We start from the raw sequence: 16,714 nt of genomic DNA, 5'->3' as shown, positions 1-16,714 counted from the left end.
GATTCTGCACGAACCTCGTGGCTCGGCAGTTGCTGCCTTTAGCCTGCATAAATTAGTTCAGCTTTCAGGTGCTCCGGTGGGCTGGAAAAGGTGCATACAGTCCTAGGGGAGTCTCCAAGGACTGTATCCACCTTTTCCAGCCCACCAGAGCACCTGAAAGCTGAACTAATTTATGCAGGCTAAAGTCAGCAACCGCTGAGCCGCGAGGTTCGTGCATAATCGAAGTACTGTAATTTCGCTCGTCTCTATTGGTAAAGAAAAGTACAGAGGAGGGATAAGCAGCTGCCAGCACTGTCTGGCAGTGTCTTACCTTTCTGCTCCTAATAGTGAAAACATTCAATGTGTATGCAGAGGTTGGGAGATATCTGTTGGCTGAACATTGAAAACGAATGACCACCTTCAGGAAGTTCAGATAGTCTGTGGACTGACTGTGAAACTCTAGGTAACAGAAGCTAGTGTAATGCCACAAAGATGTATAGAAAGGTTAGCTAAAATCAGAGACATAGTATTAGTCATACAAAATGATATGGATTATGGAGACTCAGTTTCTCCAAATCAGCTGTAGACAAATGTTATAGTTTCTAGATGCCAAGTAGACAATATTTTATACCAGCTTTGTACCAACTTTGGTATCACAGGAAATCAGAGATAACCTATGTTGAATCCCAACACACAAATGTAGTAATAAGTAAACCTATCGGAATTTAGTACACAGGACAATGGACATTTGCACAGACAGACAACACGTTATGAAATCATCAGGAGTCTTCCCATCAGATAAACAACCAAACAAACAGCCTTATACTTACTTGTTCCTTCAATAAGTAGTTCTTGGCCATGACTTCCTAAAAGTGTACGAGATAGAAATGGGGCAAAGTCCACAAAAATCTCCCTCAGGAGTGGAGCAGCTTTTTCCAGTGCATGTTCCAACCTCTCTGTAATACTAATAAGAGAAAAATACATTTTACTAATAATATGGGAAAAGTCAAGAAAATGTAACTATGATGTAGATACAGATTATGCCTAAAAAAGACCTGTTAGTGTCTGCACCCAATAACATGTATTATTACATGAGGTAACTCTTGCTTGGAGCTTAAAATTATGATCAAAGATACTGTTCAACTGTAGAGTTCATTAGGTCATGAAATAAATATGAAAAACACAAACTCAAAACAATGTACAGCTTATAAAGGCATATCCATATCAAATATGTTAAAGGAGTTTTCCAATTATATACCACAGGATATGCCATAAATGTGTGATAAGCACAGTGCTGTCAGAAAAGAACAGAGGTACTGGGACCATTTAACAAATCACTGGGGGCTATGAAGTGTTAGCCATGTCCCACTCTCCAAAATAGATGGGAGACCTGAAACAAAATTGTGGATTGGTCATTAATGTATAGGATATGTATACTCCTTTAAATTTGTAATCATTCTTTTAGGCAGACATTGCTGAGGAGTTTCCTCAGCGGATCCATGCTGCCCCAAGAGTTGGGGCTCATTTCTCAGAGAATTTTAGCTTAGTAATAATAGTCAGTAATAACTGTCTAATTAACTCTTGGGCTTTTCAGGGCAGATTCCGCTGATTATTCTTTTAGTGGAATCGAAATCCATGACAGAAGATCTGCCACAAAACTAACCGTATTGTTAACTAGCAGCAGAATCCCATTGAGATCAATGGGTTTCTGCTGTAGGCAAAATTCAGCTAAGAATTTACTAAGGGAAATTCATAGTTAAATTTACTCTAGAGCCCCTTACACGTCAATTCAATTCGCAGATACGCAGCGATCATAAAGACGACCGGTCAACTCTCCTAAGCAGCCTGTACGGGGCCCTGTGTTCCTAAACAGAACTAATTTGACTGTGTCAGCCCAGTTTCACACCACCATTTGCCTTTATTTCCCAGGGACCAGTTGAAGCAGCAGAAGGCAGCAAAATGGATGTTGTTCTGTCTGCTCCCTCTGTCTATAACCTGAAGCTAATGTTGTTCCAAAAAAGAGAGACGTATTGTTGATGCAAAGAATTAGGTGCCGCTACTTTGTCATTTCTGCATATGTATTTTCTACTTTGGATTGCCATTTAAAGTAAGTAGCAGAGTCCAAGAGGTATTGTGGGGCACCTGTTGGAGTACATTGAGCTATCCCATTAGTGAAGTTTGCTTCTAGGGCAATGGTAGTGTCTCCAATCTTGTTCGTTGTGTACATCACAGGTATATGTTCGGAAAATGACCTGAGCGTATTCACAGCAGGTTACATTCATGCCATTAAAGTCTATGGTGACTATGCCTATTCATGCATCAATATATTGGCATTCCATTTGCATTCTCAAGTTATTTTTAGCTATAACATTACAGCGTTGGTGACAACATACAAAATGATGAGCTGGGCAACGGAAAAGGCAGCTTACCTCATGTGAGAAGCAGCATCTTCTAGCACAGAGTCAACCGCCTGGACAGATGGTAGCTTTGAACTAGATGATCCACTGCCTAAAGGGAGAAAAAGAATTAAGATAAAATGGTGTAGTTCTAGGAGACAGATACACTGCTCAAAAACAATAAAGGGAACACTAAGATAACACATCCTAGATCTGAATGAATGAACTAATCGTATTAAATACGTTCGTCTTAACATGAATGTGCTGACAACAAAATCACACAAAAATTATCAATGGAAATCAAATTTATCAACCCATGGAGATCTGGATATGGAGTCACACTCAAAATCAAAGTGGAATACCACACTACAGGCTGATCCAACTTTGATGAAATGTCCTTAAAACAAGTCAAAATGAGGCTCAGTAGTGTGTGTGGCCTCCATGTGCCCGTATGACCTCCCTACAATGCCTGGGCATGCTCCTGATGAGGTGGTGGATTTTCTCCTGAGGGGTGTCCTCCCAGACCTGGACTTAAAGGGGTAGTCCAGTGGTGAAAAACGTATCCCCTATCCTAAGGATAGGGGATAAGTTTGAGATCACGGGGGGTCTGACTGCTGGGGCCCCCTGCGATCTCTCTGTACAGGGCCCCGGCTCTCCGGCCTGATAGCGGGTGTCGACCCCCGCACGAAGCGGCGGCCGACACGCCCCCTCAATACATCTCAATGGCAGAGCCGGAGATTGCCGAAGGCAGCGCTTCGGCTCTGCCATAGAGTTGTATTGAGGGGGCGTGTCGGCCGCCGCTTCGTGCGGAGGTCGACACGTCCCCTTCCCGCGGGCTGTCGGGGCTCCGTACAGGAGATCGCAGGGGGCCCCAGCAGTCGGACCCCCCGCGATCTGCAACTTATCCCCTATCCTTAAGATAGGGGATAAGTTGTTAACCACTGAGTCACCACTGGACTACTCCTTTAAGCATCTGCCAACTCCTGGACAGTCTGTGGTACAATGTGGCATTGGTGGATGGAGCGACACATGATATCCCAGATGTGCTCATCCATAGCATCAATGCCTTCCTCTTGCAGGAACTGCTGACACACTCCAGCCACATGAGGTCTAGCATTGTCTTGCATTAGGAGGAACCCAGGGCCATCCACACCAGCATATGGTCTCACAAGAGGTCTGAGGATCTCATCTTGGTACCTAATGGCAGTCAGACTACCTCTGGCAAGCACATGGACGGCTGTGTCCCCAAAGAAATGCCACCCCACACCATTACTGACCCACCACCAAACCGGTCATACTGGAGGATGTTGCAGGCAGCAGAACATTCTCCACGGCATCTCCAGACTGTCACATGTGCTCAGTGTGAACCTGCTTTCATCTGTGAAAAGCACAGGGTGCCAGTAGTGAATTTGGCAATCTTGGTGTTCTCTGGCAAATGCCAAACATCCTGCATGGTGTTGGGCTGTAAGCACAACCCCCACCTGTGGATGTCAGGCCCTCAAACCACCCTCATGGAGTCAGTTTCTGACCATTTGAGTAGACACATGCACATTTGTGGCCTGCTGGAGGTCATTTTGTAGGGCTCTGGCAGTGGTCCTCCTTGCACAAAGCTGGAGGTAGCAGTCCTGCTGCTGGGTTGTTGCCCTTCTATGGCCTCTTCCAAGTCTCCCGATGTACTGGCCTGTCTTCTGGTAGTGCCTTCATGGTCTGGACACTACGCCGACAGACATAGCAAACTTTCTTGCCACAGCTCACATTGATGTGCCATCTCGGATGAGCTGCACCACCTGAGCCACTTGTGTGGGTTTTAGACTCAGTCTCATGCTACCACTAGAGTGAAATCACCACCAGTATTCAAAAAGAGACCAAAACATCAACCAGGAAGCATAGGAACTGAGAAGTGGTCTGTGTTCACCACCTGCAGAACCACTCCTTTATTGGGGTGTCTTGCTAATTGCCTACAATTTCCACCTGTTGCCTGTTCCATTTGCACAACAGCATGTGGAATTGATTGTCAATCAGTGCTGCTTACTGAGTGGACAGTGTGATTTCACAGAAGTGTGATTGACTTGGAGTTACATTGGGGGTTATTCTTCAAGAGTGGTGTAGGTGAACGTCTTTTTACCCCATTAATTCATGTGGAGGAAACTGTGTACCTGCACCAAATATACTACACGGTGCAGAGCAAGTGATAAATCTGGTGCTGATCACATTTCTTACTTCAGTACTTCACTTTGTATGGTGATTCCTCTGCGACTTATTGTGCGACTTTTTATCCCGTGCGACAAAATGTATGACTTTTTAATAATTCTGTCAACAGCCAGTTTTGTAAGCCAAGTCAGGGCTGGTGTAGATTTGCTTGGCGCAGTTGCGCCAAACTGAAAAGTCGCATTTCATGAATTCATGACCACTGCATGATATCAACTGAAATCATGACTTGGTGTGTTCCTTTAGAAAAACCTTCTAAAGCAAAAGTCTCAATGAAAAGTCTCAAAACAGCATCTGAGACAAACTGAGACAAATGTACACCACAAAACCAGGGTAAAACCAATAATAAATTCCCCCCATTGTGTTTAAGTGTTCCCTTTATTTTTTTGAGCAGTGTATAACATATAGCTTTGGTAAACAAACAAACAAAAAAATTTTTAAGGTGGTTCCTTTAAAAAAAAAAAAAAAAAAAAAAAAAAGTGTGGCTTAAATACACATTTTTTACCACAGTTTTTGCATATTATACCCTATGGGGGAAAAACATGGCAGAGAAAACCATAATCATGGTTTTTACAGTATCACGATCTCTGCTTTCAGAAGGGGAAAAGTGGCATCAGAGGTGTCTGGCAGTGGCTTAGCATGTGGATGATGGCCCTGCAAGTAAGTTTACCTGTGCCCCATAACCTGCCATGTAATTCTGCCATTTGTGTCTTGGCTTATCCGATCTTTCCAGTACTTTTTAGGGTCTGTATACTACAGAGGAAATTGTTTTCTTTTTGGAACACAGAGCTCTCTGCTGACATCACGAGCACAGTGCTCTCTGCTGACACCTCTGTCCATTTTAGGAACTGTCCAGAGCAGCATATGTTTTCTATGGGGATTTTCTCCTACTCTGGACAGTTCTTAAAATGGACAGAGATGTCAGCAGAGAGCACTGTGGTCATGATGTCAGCAGAGGGCTCTGTGTTCCAAAAAGAAAACCATTTCCTCTGTAGCATTCAGCAGGTAATAAATACTGGAAGGATTAAGATTTTTTTAATAAAAGTAATTTACAAATGTGTTTAACTTTCTGGCACCAGTTGATTTAAAAAATCCAAAGGAGTACCCCTTTAATTCTGGACATCTGCAATAATTTCCGTTTGACTATTTATCCATTTGCTGCGTTTTTAACTGATACATTTAAAGTGTAGGGTCACACATGCCGTATTTTGCTGCATATTTTCTACAGAAACTGACAGCAACATCATCCGCATTAATCTTAATATACAGGTTATTAGTGCAGGTGATGTGGTTTACAAAAGCATTCTACCTGGAAAAAAATCTGTTTAGCTGTTTCTGAGCAATCTATATATTATCCAAAAACGGAAATATAATTTTCTGAGCAATGCAGGCAATCTCCAGCCTATTGAGCCAGTTGCTAAATACCGCCTCCCATTATGCATCGCATATTCACTATGAGACAACCTGCATTGTGCAAAAAACTGCACTATTTACCTGTATGTTCAGGTTAGTGTGGGTGATGCTGCTATCAGGTTCCCTTAAAGAACTGTGTACTTTTGGCATTTGTGGCCTTTCATATGGAAATATTTTTAAGATCTATGAAATAAACATTTATGTTTCATTATCAACTCTTCTGATCCAGCTATCTCTTAATACAAACAAATCAGACCTGTCACTATAATATGCTGCCTTTATATAGGACAGGATTTTATTGCGACAGATATGCTTTAAGAGAAGTAAGGGTAACTGCCTTTTTCCAGGAGTTTTTAGGAAACTACCAAATATAAAACTACACATTAAAGTAAAGTGTATAACCAAATTAACCATTGATGACCAGGGTGTTTTGGGACTTCATTATCAGAGAAAAATGTCACTATGGAATGTTGTATTCTAAGGGTACGTTCCCATACACATAATCCGCTGCAGTTTTTCAGCTTCTGAAACTCTGTTGTGGAAAATCTACAATGGAATTTTTACATCTGAAAATCCGCAGCAGATTTTCTTGAGACCCATTGAGGTCAAGATCAATATCTTCTGTTGCAGATTACATTGGTGGGAATGGACCCTTAAGTAGGTTTGTCTGCATTCCAGCTGAATGTCTGCAGTGTGGATGAGCCCTTTAAGGGTTGTCTGGCAAAATGTACTATTTTATTAATTATTGTCCCCACCCTGCCTAATAAAACAACAAAAACTTCCTTTCCTCCACTCCCTCGTAGATTTCGGTATCAGGGCACTCTGCCCACAGCCGGTGACTCTGCTTTTCCTCGAGCTTCAAAAAGAGTAGAGTCTATAGCAGCTGGCTAATCACTGGCCAAGGCAGGTCATCGCAGCAGCCAGCAATTGGCTGAGCTAGCTATGATATGTCTACAGCTTTGGCCGGCTTAGGGAATCAGACTGTCAGTGGAGACCGGCTGGAGACTGGGCATCCTGATACTGGAGACTATGAAGAAGTGGAGGAAGGGTTGTTAAAGTTTTTATTAGTACTTTATTAGGAAAATAGTGCAACAATAAATCTCACCAGATAACCCCTTTAAGTGCCATGGCCGATCATGTCTCCTTGCTCGTCTTCACCTCCCAGCTCCTCCTGGGTGGTGAAGAATGAGCAAGGAGACATGCAAAGGGGGGGTGTTCCTGCAGGGACAGTGAGGATATTCTGTTAAAAAGTCTCCCCCATGGGCCCCATAAGAAGTCTCAAGAGTGGAGAGCTATACTCGCCTATCTCTGTTATCTCCAGCTGTAATCACTGGAGAAAAGGGGACTAAATAAGTATGGCTCCCCGCCCAGGGGACTACTTACAGGGCCGGCGGAGGAGATTTTCAAACTATATATTCTCACCATCCCTGTGGGCAAAAACGTGTCCGGTGATTGTGAGGAAGAAAATTTTACCATATACAACGCGTTTCCACTCATCATATATGGTGAAATCTTATGACAGGTTCCCTTTAACCCCTTAAGGACCTAGGGCGTATGGATACACCCTGGCTCCCAGATACTTAAGGACTCAGGACGTATCCATACGCCCAAGGGAATTACGGTCCCCGCCGAACGCGGACCGGACCGGGGTGACTGCTAATATCTATCAGCAGGCACCCTGCGCAAACGCCCAGGGGGGAATTCACACGATTTGTGCTGATTCCGGGTCATACGGGTCTATGGCGACCCAGTGACCCGAAAAATAAGGGGGATCGCGGTTGTCCAAGACACCCACGATCCCCCTGAAGGGATAGGAGTGAGGTGGCAGGGGTGCCACCCCTCCTATCCCTGCTATTGGTCGTCAAGAAGCGATGACCAATAGCAGATATGGGGTGGGGAGGGGGTTAACTTTCGGCTTCCCCGTTCTGCCCACCCACAATAGAAGGAAAATGAAAAATAGAATTTTTCATTTGCACAGACCACTGTTCCAAAGATCTGTCAAACGCCAGTGGGGTGTAAATACTCACTGCACCCCTTATTATATTCTGTGAGGGGTGTAGTTTCCAAAATGGGGTCACATGTGGGGGGGTCCATTGTTCTGGCACCACGGGGGGCTTTGTAAACGCACATGGCCCCTGACTTCCATTCCAAACAAATTCTCTTTCCAAAAGCTCAGTGGCGCTCCTCCTCTTCTGAGCATTGTAGTTCGCCAGCAGAGCACTTGACGTCCACACATGGGGTATTTCCATACTCAGAAGAAATGGGGTTTCAAATTTTGGGGGTCATTTTCTCCTATTACCCCTTGTAAAAATGTCAAATTTTGGGGAAAAAAGGAGATTTTTTTAATCCTTACCGTAAAATCTCTTTTCGTTAAAGTTGGTTGTGTAATTGAAGAAAAAATTTTTTTTCACTAAAGTGCCATTTCCCCCCCCCCCCAAATTTATCTTTTTTGCAAAGGGTAACGGGAGAAAATGCCCCCCAAAATTTGTAACCCCATCTCTTCTGAGTATGGAAATACCCCATGTTAGGACATAAAATGCTCTGCGGGGCGAACTGCAATGCTCAGAAGAGAAGGAGTCACATTTGGCTTTTGGAAAGCAAATTTTGCTGAAATGGTTTTTGGGGGGCATGTCGTATTTAGGAAGCCCCTGTGGTGCCAGAACAGGAAAAAAGTGTTTGACAACTTTCTGTTAAAGTTGGATGTGTAAATGAAAAAAAATTTTTTTTCACTAAAATGCATTTTCTCTATCGGCTCCATTGGGGGACACAGACCATGGGTGTATGCTGCTGTCTCTAGGAGGTATGACACTATGGCAACAAAAAAGTCGGCTCCTCCCAGCAGGATATACCTGCCTCCAGGCCCTGAGCTAATCAGTTTTAGTACCAGAGCAATAGAGGACCGACAGGTCAAGGAAAAAACACGAACTGTCCGAGAACCAGAGGAAAAAAATATAACTGACCACACCCTCTGACAGAGAACCAAAGAGAAACCCAAAAGGGCTGGAGCTGTGTCCCCCAATGTATCCTTCGAGAAAGAGATTTTACGGTAAGGATTAAGAAATCTCCTTTTCTCTATCGGCTCCATTGGGGGACACAGACCATGGGACGTACCAAAGCTGTCCCTTGGGTGGGCAGATAATCAGTCAGGCAGACGGCTGTTCCACTGCCACCTGCAGCACTTTAAGGCCCAGACTAGCATCAGCCGATGCGAAGGTATGAACCCTGTAGAACCTCGGGAAAGTGTGCAAAGACTACCAAGTAGCCGCCTTGCAAATCTGCGAGGCCGAGGCTTTGTTCTGGAGAGCCCAGGATGCCCCAACAGAACGAGTAGAATGAGCCACAACCCTGAAGGGAGGAATCTTCCTCCTACAGCAATAGGCTTCCGACATGGCAGACCAGATCCACCGAGAAATGGTGGCCTTGGAAGCAGGTTGTCCCTCCCGACAACCTTCCGTAAGGACGAAAAAGGAATCAAATTGACAGCCCGAACCACATCCAGCTTGTGGAGTAAACACTCCTTAGGATGAGAAGGAGCGGGACAAAAGGACGGAAGGACAATGTCCTCATTGAGATGAAAAGCCGAAACAACTTTAGGCAAATAGGAAGTATCTGTCCGGAAGACAACCTTGTCCTAGTGAATCACCAGAAACTGAGAACGGAGGGAGAGCTGCCAATTCAGACACTCTCCGAATGGAGGTGATAGCAACAAGAAACGCATCTTTCCATGAAAGGAGGCGCAGTGACACCTCCCTAAGGGGTTCAAAAGGTTCACCTTGGAGGACCAGCCAGAACCAGATTCAAGTCCCAAAGGGGAGAAGGTGACCGATAAGGAGGGGCAGTATGCGCCACTCCTTGAAGGAAGGTCCGGACATGAGAATTAGAAGCCAGAGGATGCTGGAAAAGAATAGAAAGGGCCGAAACCTGACCCTTAAGGGAACTGAGAAACAACTCCAGTTGGAATCTCGACTGCAAGAAGGAGAGAAGACTGGGGACAGAAAAAGTAACAGGAGACAAGACCTGAGATTCACACCAATGAAAATAAGACCGCCAGGTACGGTGGTAAATTTTTGCAGAGGAGGGCTTACGAGCCCTTAGCATGGTGCAAATAACTTGGGAAGAAAAACCGCGGGCTCTCAAAACCACGGTCTCAACCGCCACACCGTCAAATGCTGCGACTGTAAATTGGGGTGGCAAAGAGGACCCTGAGACAGCAGGTCCGAACGAAGTGGAAGGCGCAGTGGAGTGTCGTCCAGGAGCCTGACCACGTTGGCGTACCATGACCTTCGGGGCCAATCTGGAGCTACCAGTATGGCGGTAACATCCTCTGCTTTGAGCTTCCTCAGAACCCTGGGAAGGAGCGGAAGGGGAGGGAACAGATAGGGCAGAGCAAACCCCGCCGAAGGAATCACTAGGGCGTCCACGGCTAGAGCCAGGGCGTCCCGGGACTTTGACACAAATGGAAGGATTGTCCGATTGTGGCGAGATGCGAAGAGGTCCACGTCTGGAATGCCCCAGAGGTCGCAGATCTGCGAGAAGACCTCTGGATGTAGGGACCACTCGCCGTGGTTGGCTGAGGATGTCCGCTTCCCAGTTGAGCACACCCGGAATGTGAATCGCTGAAATGGCCGGAACCTTGTTTTCCATCCAGATGAGAATCTTGGTCACCTCGGCCATGGCTGCCGAGCTGCGAGTGCCGCCTTGCCGATTTATGTACGCTACGGCCGTGGTGTTGTCCGACTGGACGTGAACAGGGCGGGACTGAAGCAGGGACTCCCAATGAAGAAGACAAAGAAGAATTGCCCTCAGTTCCAAGATGTTTATCGGAAGAAGGGCTTCCCGGGGAGACTAGAGGCCTTGAACCGTCCAATCCCTGAACACACTGCCCCAGCCCGACAGACTAGCATCCGTTGTAACTACCTGCCAGTGGAGGGGAAGAAATGATCGCCCCTGAAGAAGAAGGGGGGAGCGGAGCAACCAGAGCAGAGACTGACGGATCCAACGAGGGAGAGCAATCTTGCGATCGAGAAACAGAGGAGATCTGTCCCATCGAGAGAGAATCGCCAGTTGAAGGGGCGGTAATGAAACTGGGCAAAGAGTACGGCCTCCATGGCCGCTACCATCCGACCCAAGACTTCCATGGAAATGCGGATGGAAACTGTGACCTGGGCCCGAAGGGAGCGGACTCCTGACAAGAGAGTCAGACGTTTGTCTGGAGGAAGGCAAACCCGGGCAGAGCCCGTGTTGAAGTGAAGTCCCAAGATGATCAGAGACTGGGTGGGAGAGAGGACAGACTTGTCCCGGTTGACCATCCACCCGAAGCGATCCAGTGTCTGGAGAGTGAGCTCCACATGCTCCAGGGTCTGGACTCTGGTGGGAGCCTTGATGAGGTCGTCCAGGTAAGGGATCACTGAGACTCCTCTCGACCGCAACAGGGCTATCACTGGCGCGAGGAGCTTGGTAAAGACCAGAGGAGCAGTGGCCAGACCAAAGGGGAGGGCTTCGAATTGAAAATGCCCCTCCAGAACCGCAAAGCGGAGGTACTGCTGATGGCCGGGAAATATTAGAACATGGAGGTAGGCATCCTTGATGTCCACCGAAGAAAGAAACTCCCCTTGTTCCTTGGATGCCACTACCAAACGGAGAGATTCCATTCGGAAGTGGCGGATGAGAAGATGACGGTTGAGACGCTTGAGGTCCAGGATTAGCTGCACAGAACCACCCTTCTTGGGGACCACAAAAAGATTGGAATAGAAACCCCGAAAATGTTCCCCTGGCGGAATGGGGACAATAACTCCCTGGAGAAGCAGGGACTGGAGAGCCTCCCGAAACTGAAATAGAATCGCCAGAGAAGGAGACCGGGGGCCCGGGACTGAAAAAAACGATCCCTCGGGAGGGAGACAAATTTGATTCGGTATCCATTGGACACCACGTCCCTGACCCAAGAGTCCTGAATGTGTGTGGTCCAGATGTCTCGAAAAAGTAAGAGACGACCTCCCACACGAGAAAAATCTGCGGGTGGGGGAATCACTTCATGCGGAAGTGGGTTTTCGGTTACCCGATTTGGCCGGAAAACGGCCGGAATGGTTGGTGTCCGCCCGGAACGAGGGAGCCTTTTTTGTCCCGCGAAGGCGCCTGCCCAGACCCCTTATTGGGGCCAAAAGTCCGAAAGGACGAGGACTTCCTCTGGGAAGTAGAGCGAGCCTTATTTTGAGGCAACAAGGAACTCTTACCCCCCGCGGCCTCAGAGATAATCTCGTCAAGGTGCTTGCCAAAAATACGGGCACCAGTAAAAGGAAGCTCGGTGAGAGACCTTTTGGAGGCGGCATCCGCATCCCAAGCCTTAAGCCACATGGAACGGCGGAGGGCCGCTAGGTGACCCACAGCAAAGGCAGCACAACAGGCTGACTGCATGGAAGCTGTGCACAGAAAATCTCTAGCTTTAGAGCATTGGAGACCCAAAGCAGACAGATCCTCTGGGGGGGATCCCGCCTGGATACCCTGACAGCACCACACCGATAGGGCCTTGGACACCCATGCCGAGGCGAACGTGGGAAGCAGAGAAGAGCCTGCTGCTTCAGAGACAAACTTTGCTAAGGACTCCACCTTCTTGTCCGTCGAATCCTTCAAAGCAGCCGCATCTGCTAACCACAGTGTAGTAGCCTTAGAGAGGCGGGAAATTGGTGGGTCCACCGAGGGAGGGGAAACCACCTTAGAGACAAGGTCCTTGTCGAATGGGTAACGCACCTGAACCTTCTTCATTCCCGGGAACCTCTTGTCCGGATGTTTCCATGCAGATTCCTGAAGGGTGTCAAATTCAGCATGAGAGCTGAACCTTTGAGGTGCTGGTTTAGCACGATGAAAGGATACTTCAGGAGTCACGTCCGAAGATCCTGGGACCTCTAAGTGAAAGGTGTCTCTTATGGCCGCAACCAATGAGTTCACCATTTCAACAGTATCAGAGCGGTCCTCTGAGTCAGATGCCGATTCGGAAGCCTCATCCGCCAGTTCACCAGGAGAATGTGAACGGGTGGAGGCAGCCCTGGAGGTGGGCGACCCTGACCGGGTACGCGGCTCTATGGAGGCAGAGCGGCGATTCCGGGAACGTCCTCTGGAGGAGCAACGTTTTTGACCAGATGACACGGGGGGGGGGCGGGACCCACAAGGGGAGCACCCACGTCTACCTGAAGACTCAATGGAAGAGTCAGAAGATGCACCCCTAGTACGCTTGTGAGAGCGTGAAATATGTGGAGAAGAGGAGCGGAGCCCTTTAGAGGGTCGGCGCAAGGCAGACCTCTTCAAGGCAGACACCACGTCACGGGAGGCCTCAGCCACCGAACGGGAGACTTGGCAAGTCAGCCATATACTGGGATAGGGAAGAAACCCAGGCTGGAGGAGCGGCCGAATCCACCGGAACTGAAAGAGCATCCGGGAATACCAGGGGGTCTGGGGCAGCAGAGGAGCAGGCAGAGCAAGTGGGTTCAGCAGAACCAGGCATTTTGGAATTACAGCTCGTACAGACAAAATAGGAAACTAACACTCCAGTTGTCTGTTTAGAGGGAGGAACAGTTCTGGGTACGGACATAACGAAAAAAGAACTCTCTCACCCGAGTCTGTGTCCCCTGTAGCAGCTGCTGTGAGAGAACTCCGCTCTGTGTAGATAGAGAGGGAGAAACAGGCCAGCCAATAGCCAGAAAGGGGCGTGCCTGGGGCAGGGGCACTGTCTGATTGGCCCCTGCCACCGAAAATCGCACGCACGGCGCTGATTGGAGGACGAGTCGTGCCTCCAGTAAGCTCCGGCAGCCCTGTGGGCAGAGCTATAGCACCCCGGCTGCCGAAATGCCGAAGAAGAATAATAGTAATGGCGCCCGCTCCTTACCCCGAGCGCACATGTTAGCCGCATATGCGCCCGCGGGGAAGTGAGCGGGCGAAACACATATACGCCGGCAGCTGTGCTGCCGAAAGCGAAAGTAAGTCGGCGCTTCATGCACCTGAACAGTATAAGCGCCTCGGCTGTCAACCGCATAGTAAGCACACACACACACACGAGTGCATAATAAAAAAAAAAAAGTGTCCATTCATTCCAAATATGCCACTGCTCACCCCAGAATAAAAGATAAGCCCCTAGCACAGGCCAGCCCCTTAGACCCTGAAAAATTGGCCAAAAACTGAGGGTCTCCAGCAAGTCAGCACCTAAGGGTTAAAGAATATATACTCACCTCAGTCAGAAGAACTTACCTAATGGAGTCTTCTGTGAGGTCTTCAGTCAGCTTTCTGTCACCTGTATCACGCCGAGCTACCATGTGCGAGCGAGGCGAGCAGGGAATAGGGGGACCCGGACCCATGAGGTACAACCCCAGGCGCTGACCGTTGGCGAGAGGGGGTGAACAGCGCATATACGCAATGTCTGTGCTCCCTCAATCGCAATGGGGAAATAGTGAACCGCAGTTCCTGAGTCCCCACCTGAAAACATAAAAGAAAAAGGAATAAAAAACTTACACATCCCTAACTAGGAAATTAATAAAACAGAAGACCTGGTCTGGAGAATTCCAGACCATGTCCACCTCCTTCAAACACTAAGCTAAAACCGATTAGCTCAGGGCCTGGAGGCGGTTATATCCTGCTGGGAGGAGCCTACTTTTTTGTTGCCATAGCGTCATACCTCCTAGAGACAGCAGCATACACCCATGGTCTGTGTCCCCCAATGGAGCCGATAGAGAAAACGCATTTTAGTGAAAAAAAATTTTTTTTTCATTTACACATCCAACTTTAACAAAAAGTCGTCAAACACCTTTTTGCTGTTCTGGCACCACAGGGGCTTCCTAAATGCAACATGCCCCCCAAAAACCATTTCAGCAAAATTTGCTTTCCAAAAGCCAAATGTGACTCCTTCTCTTCTGAGCATTGCAGTTACATCCTAACATGGGGTATTTCCATACTCAGAAGAGATGGGGTTACAAATCTTGGGGGGCATTTTCTCCCATTACCCTTTGTAATAATGATAAATTTGGGGGGGGGGGAAACGCAACTTTAGTGAAAAAAAATGTCTTCTTCATTTACACATCCAACTTTAACGAAAAGTCGTCAAACACCTGTGGGGTGTTAAGGCTCACTGGACCCCTTGTTACGTGCCTTGAGGGGTGTAGTTTTCAAAATGGTTTGCCATGTGGAGGTTTTCTGCTGTTTTGGCACCATAGGGGCTTCCTAAATGTGACATGCCCCCCAAAAAAACAGCAAAATTCACTATCCAAAATCCCATTGTTGCTCCTTCCCTTCTGAGCCCTCTACTGCGCCCGCCGAACACTTGACATACACATATGAGGCATTTCCTTACTCGAGAGAAATTGTGTTACAAATTTTGGGGGGCTTCTTCTCCTATTACCCCTTATAAAAATTCAAAAACTGGGTGTACAAGAACAAGCAAGTGTAAAAAATGAAGATTTTGAATTTTCCGCTTCACTTTGCTGCTATTCCTGTGAAACACCTAAAGGGTTAACTCACTTACTGAATGTCATTTTGGATACTTTGAGGGTTGCAGTTTTTATAATGGGGTCATTTGTGGGGTATTTCTAATATGAAGGCCCTTCAAATCCACTTCAAAACTGAACTGGTCCCTGAAAAATTCCGATCTAGAAAATTTTGTGAAAAATTGGAAAATTTCTGCTGAACTTTAAAGCCCTCTGATGTCTTCCAAAACATGTCAACTTTATGATGAAAATATAAAAGTAGACATATTGTATTTGTGAATCAATATATAATTTATTTGGAATGCCTGTTTTCCTTTCAAGCAGAGAGCTTCAAAGTTCGAAAAATGCAAAACGTTCAATTTTCTCGTCAAATTTTTAAATTTTTCACCAACAAATGATGCAAGTATCAACAAAAATTTACCACTAACATGAAGTAGAATATGTAACGAAAAAACAAACTGAATCAGAATGAAAAGTAAAAGCACCCCAGAGTTATTAATGCTTAAAGTGACAGTGGTCAGATGTGCAAAAGATGGACGGGTCCTTAAGGTGAAAATGGGCTGGGTCCTTAAGGGGTTAAAATATAGATCGTAAAATGGAAAGTGAGAAAAAAAAAACATTACTAAAAATTCTTTAAAAATATGGTTTACTTGACTAAAACCCAGTAAATAAAACTAATGAGTTACATATCTGTCCTGCTCCGATTCTTAGCTGCTTTCAACAGGGCTCCGGTTACATTTGCATACATACATATTTGGTTAGCATTATAGAAATGGAGGTATTAAATCAGATTTGTATTGTGGCATGTGTTAAAATTGTGACTTTGTGTAGACAATAAACACATGATAAGTCTACAACAAAAACCATGTGGGTCATAACTACAGTAGCCAGTCCAAACATATGGAATCAAACTAACTTATCTCTCTCATCCTTTCACTGATAAACTGGCTCCTTCAAACTGACAGTTTTACAGACACTCACAAGAACATAAAAGAAAATGCAAATAGATCATCTGTCTAGCACCCTTCTCCGCACAGCTTACTGAACATTCACAGTCCCCAAGGCTCTAGACAAATAATGTCTTTTGCAATAAAGTATCGTTTAAGACCCGCTCTCTTTTCCGATGCCTCATAAAAAGACCGTAAGTATTTGTTTGCTCTCTGATGTGATTTAAATCTGTTAATCTCACCCATTAAAGAGCATTACAACATTCAAGCCATATGCTTTATTTAATTTACAATTCAATATTAACTC

General features: G+C 46.3%; 1 protein-coding gene across 2 annotated transcripts in view; it reads right to left on the bottom strand.

The window, feature by feature from the left end:
- Window positions 1-16,714, bottom strand: part of LRBA (LPS responsive beige-like anchor protein) — a 713,883-nt gene that overhangs the window by 535,523 nt on the left and 161,646 nt on the right. For both annotated transcript variants that reach the window (XM_056562819.1, XM_056562820.1), the window contains exons 31-32: window positions 2,409-2,487; window positions 810-943 (exon numbers count right to left, since the gene is read on the bottom strand). In XM_056562819.1, coding sequence (XP_056418794.1) covers window positions 810-943; window positions 2,409-2,487 — 213 coding nt within the window. The remainder of the gene's footprint in view (window positions 1-809; window positions 944-2,408; window positions 2,488-16,714) is intronic.

The sequence above is a fragment of the Hyla sarda genome, chromosome 1, assembly GCF_029499605.1.
Source record: "Hyla sarda isolate aHylSar1 chromosome 1, aHylSar1.hap1, whole genome shotgun sequence".
Lineage (NCBI taxonomy): Eukaryota > Metazoa > Chordata > Amphibia > Anura > Hylidae > Hyla > Hyla sarda.
Note: the sequence above shows the minus strand (reverse complement) of the source record. Positions and strands in the feature narration are given on the sequence as shown.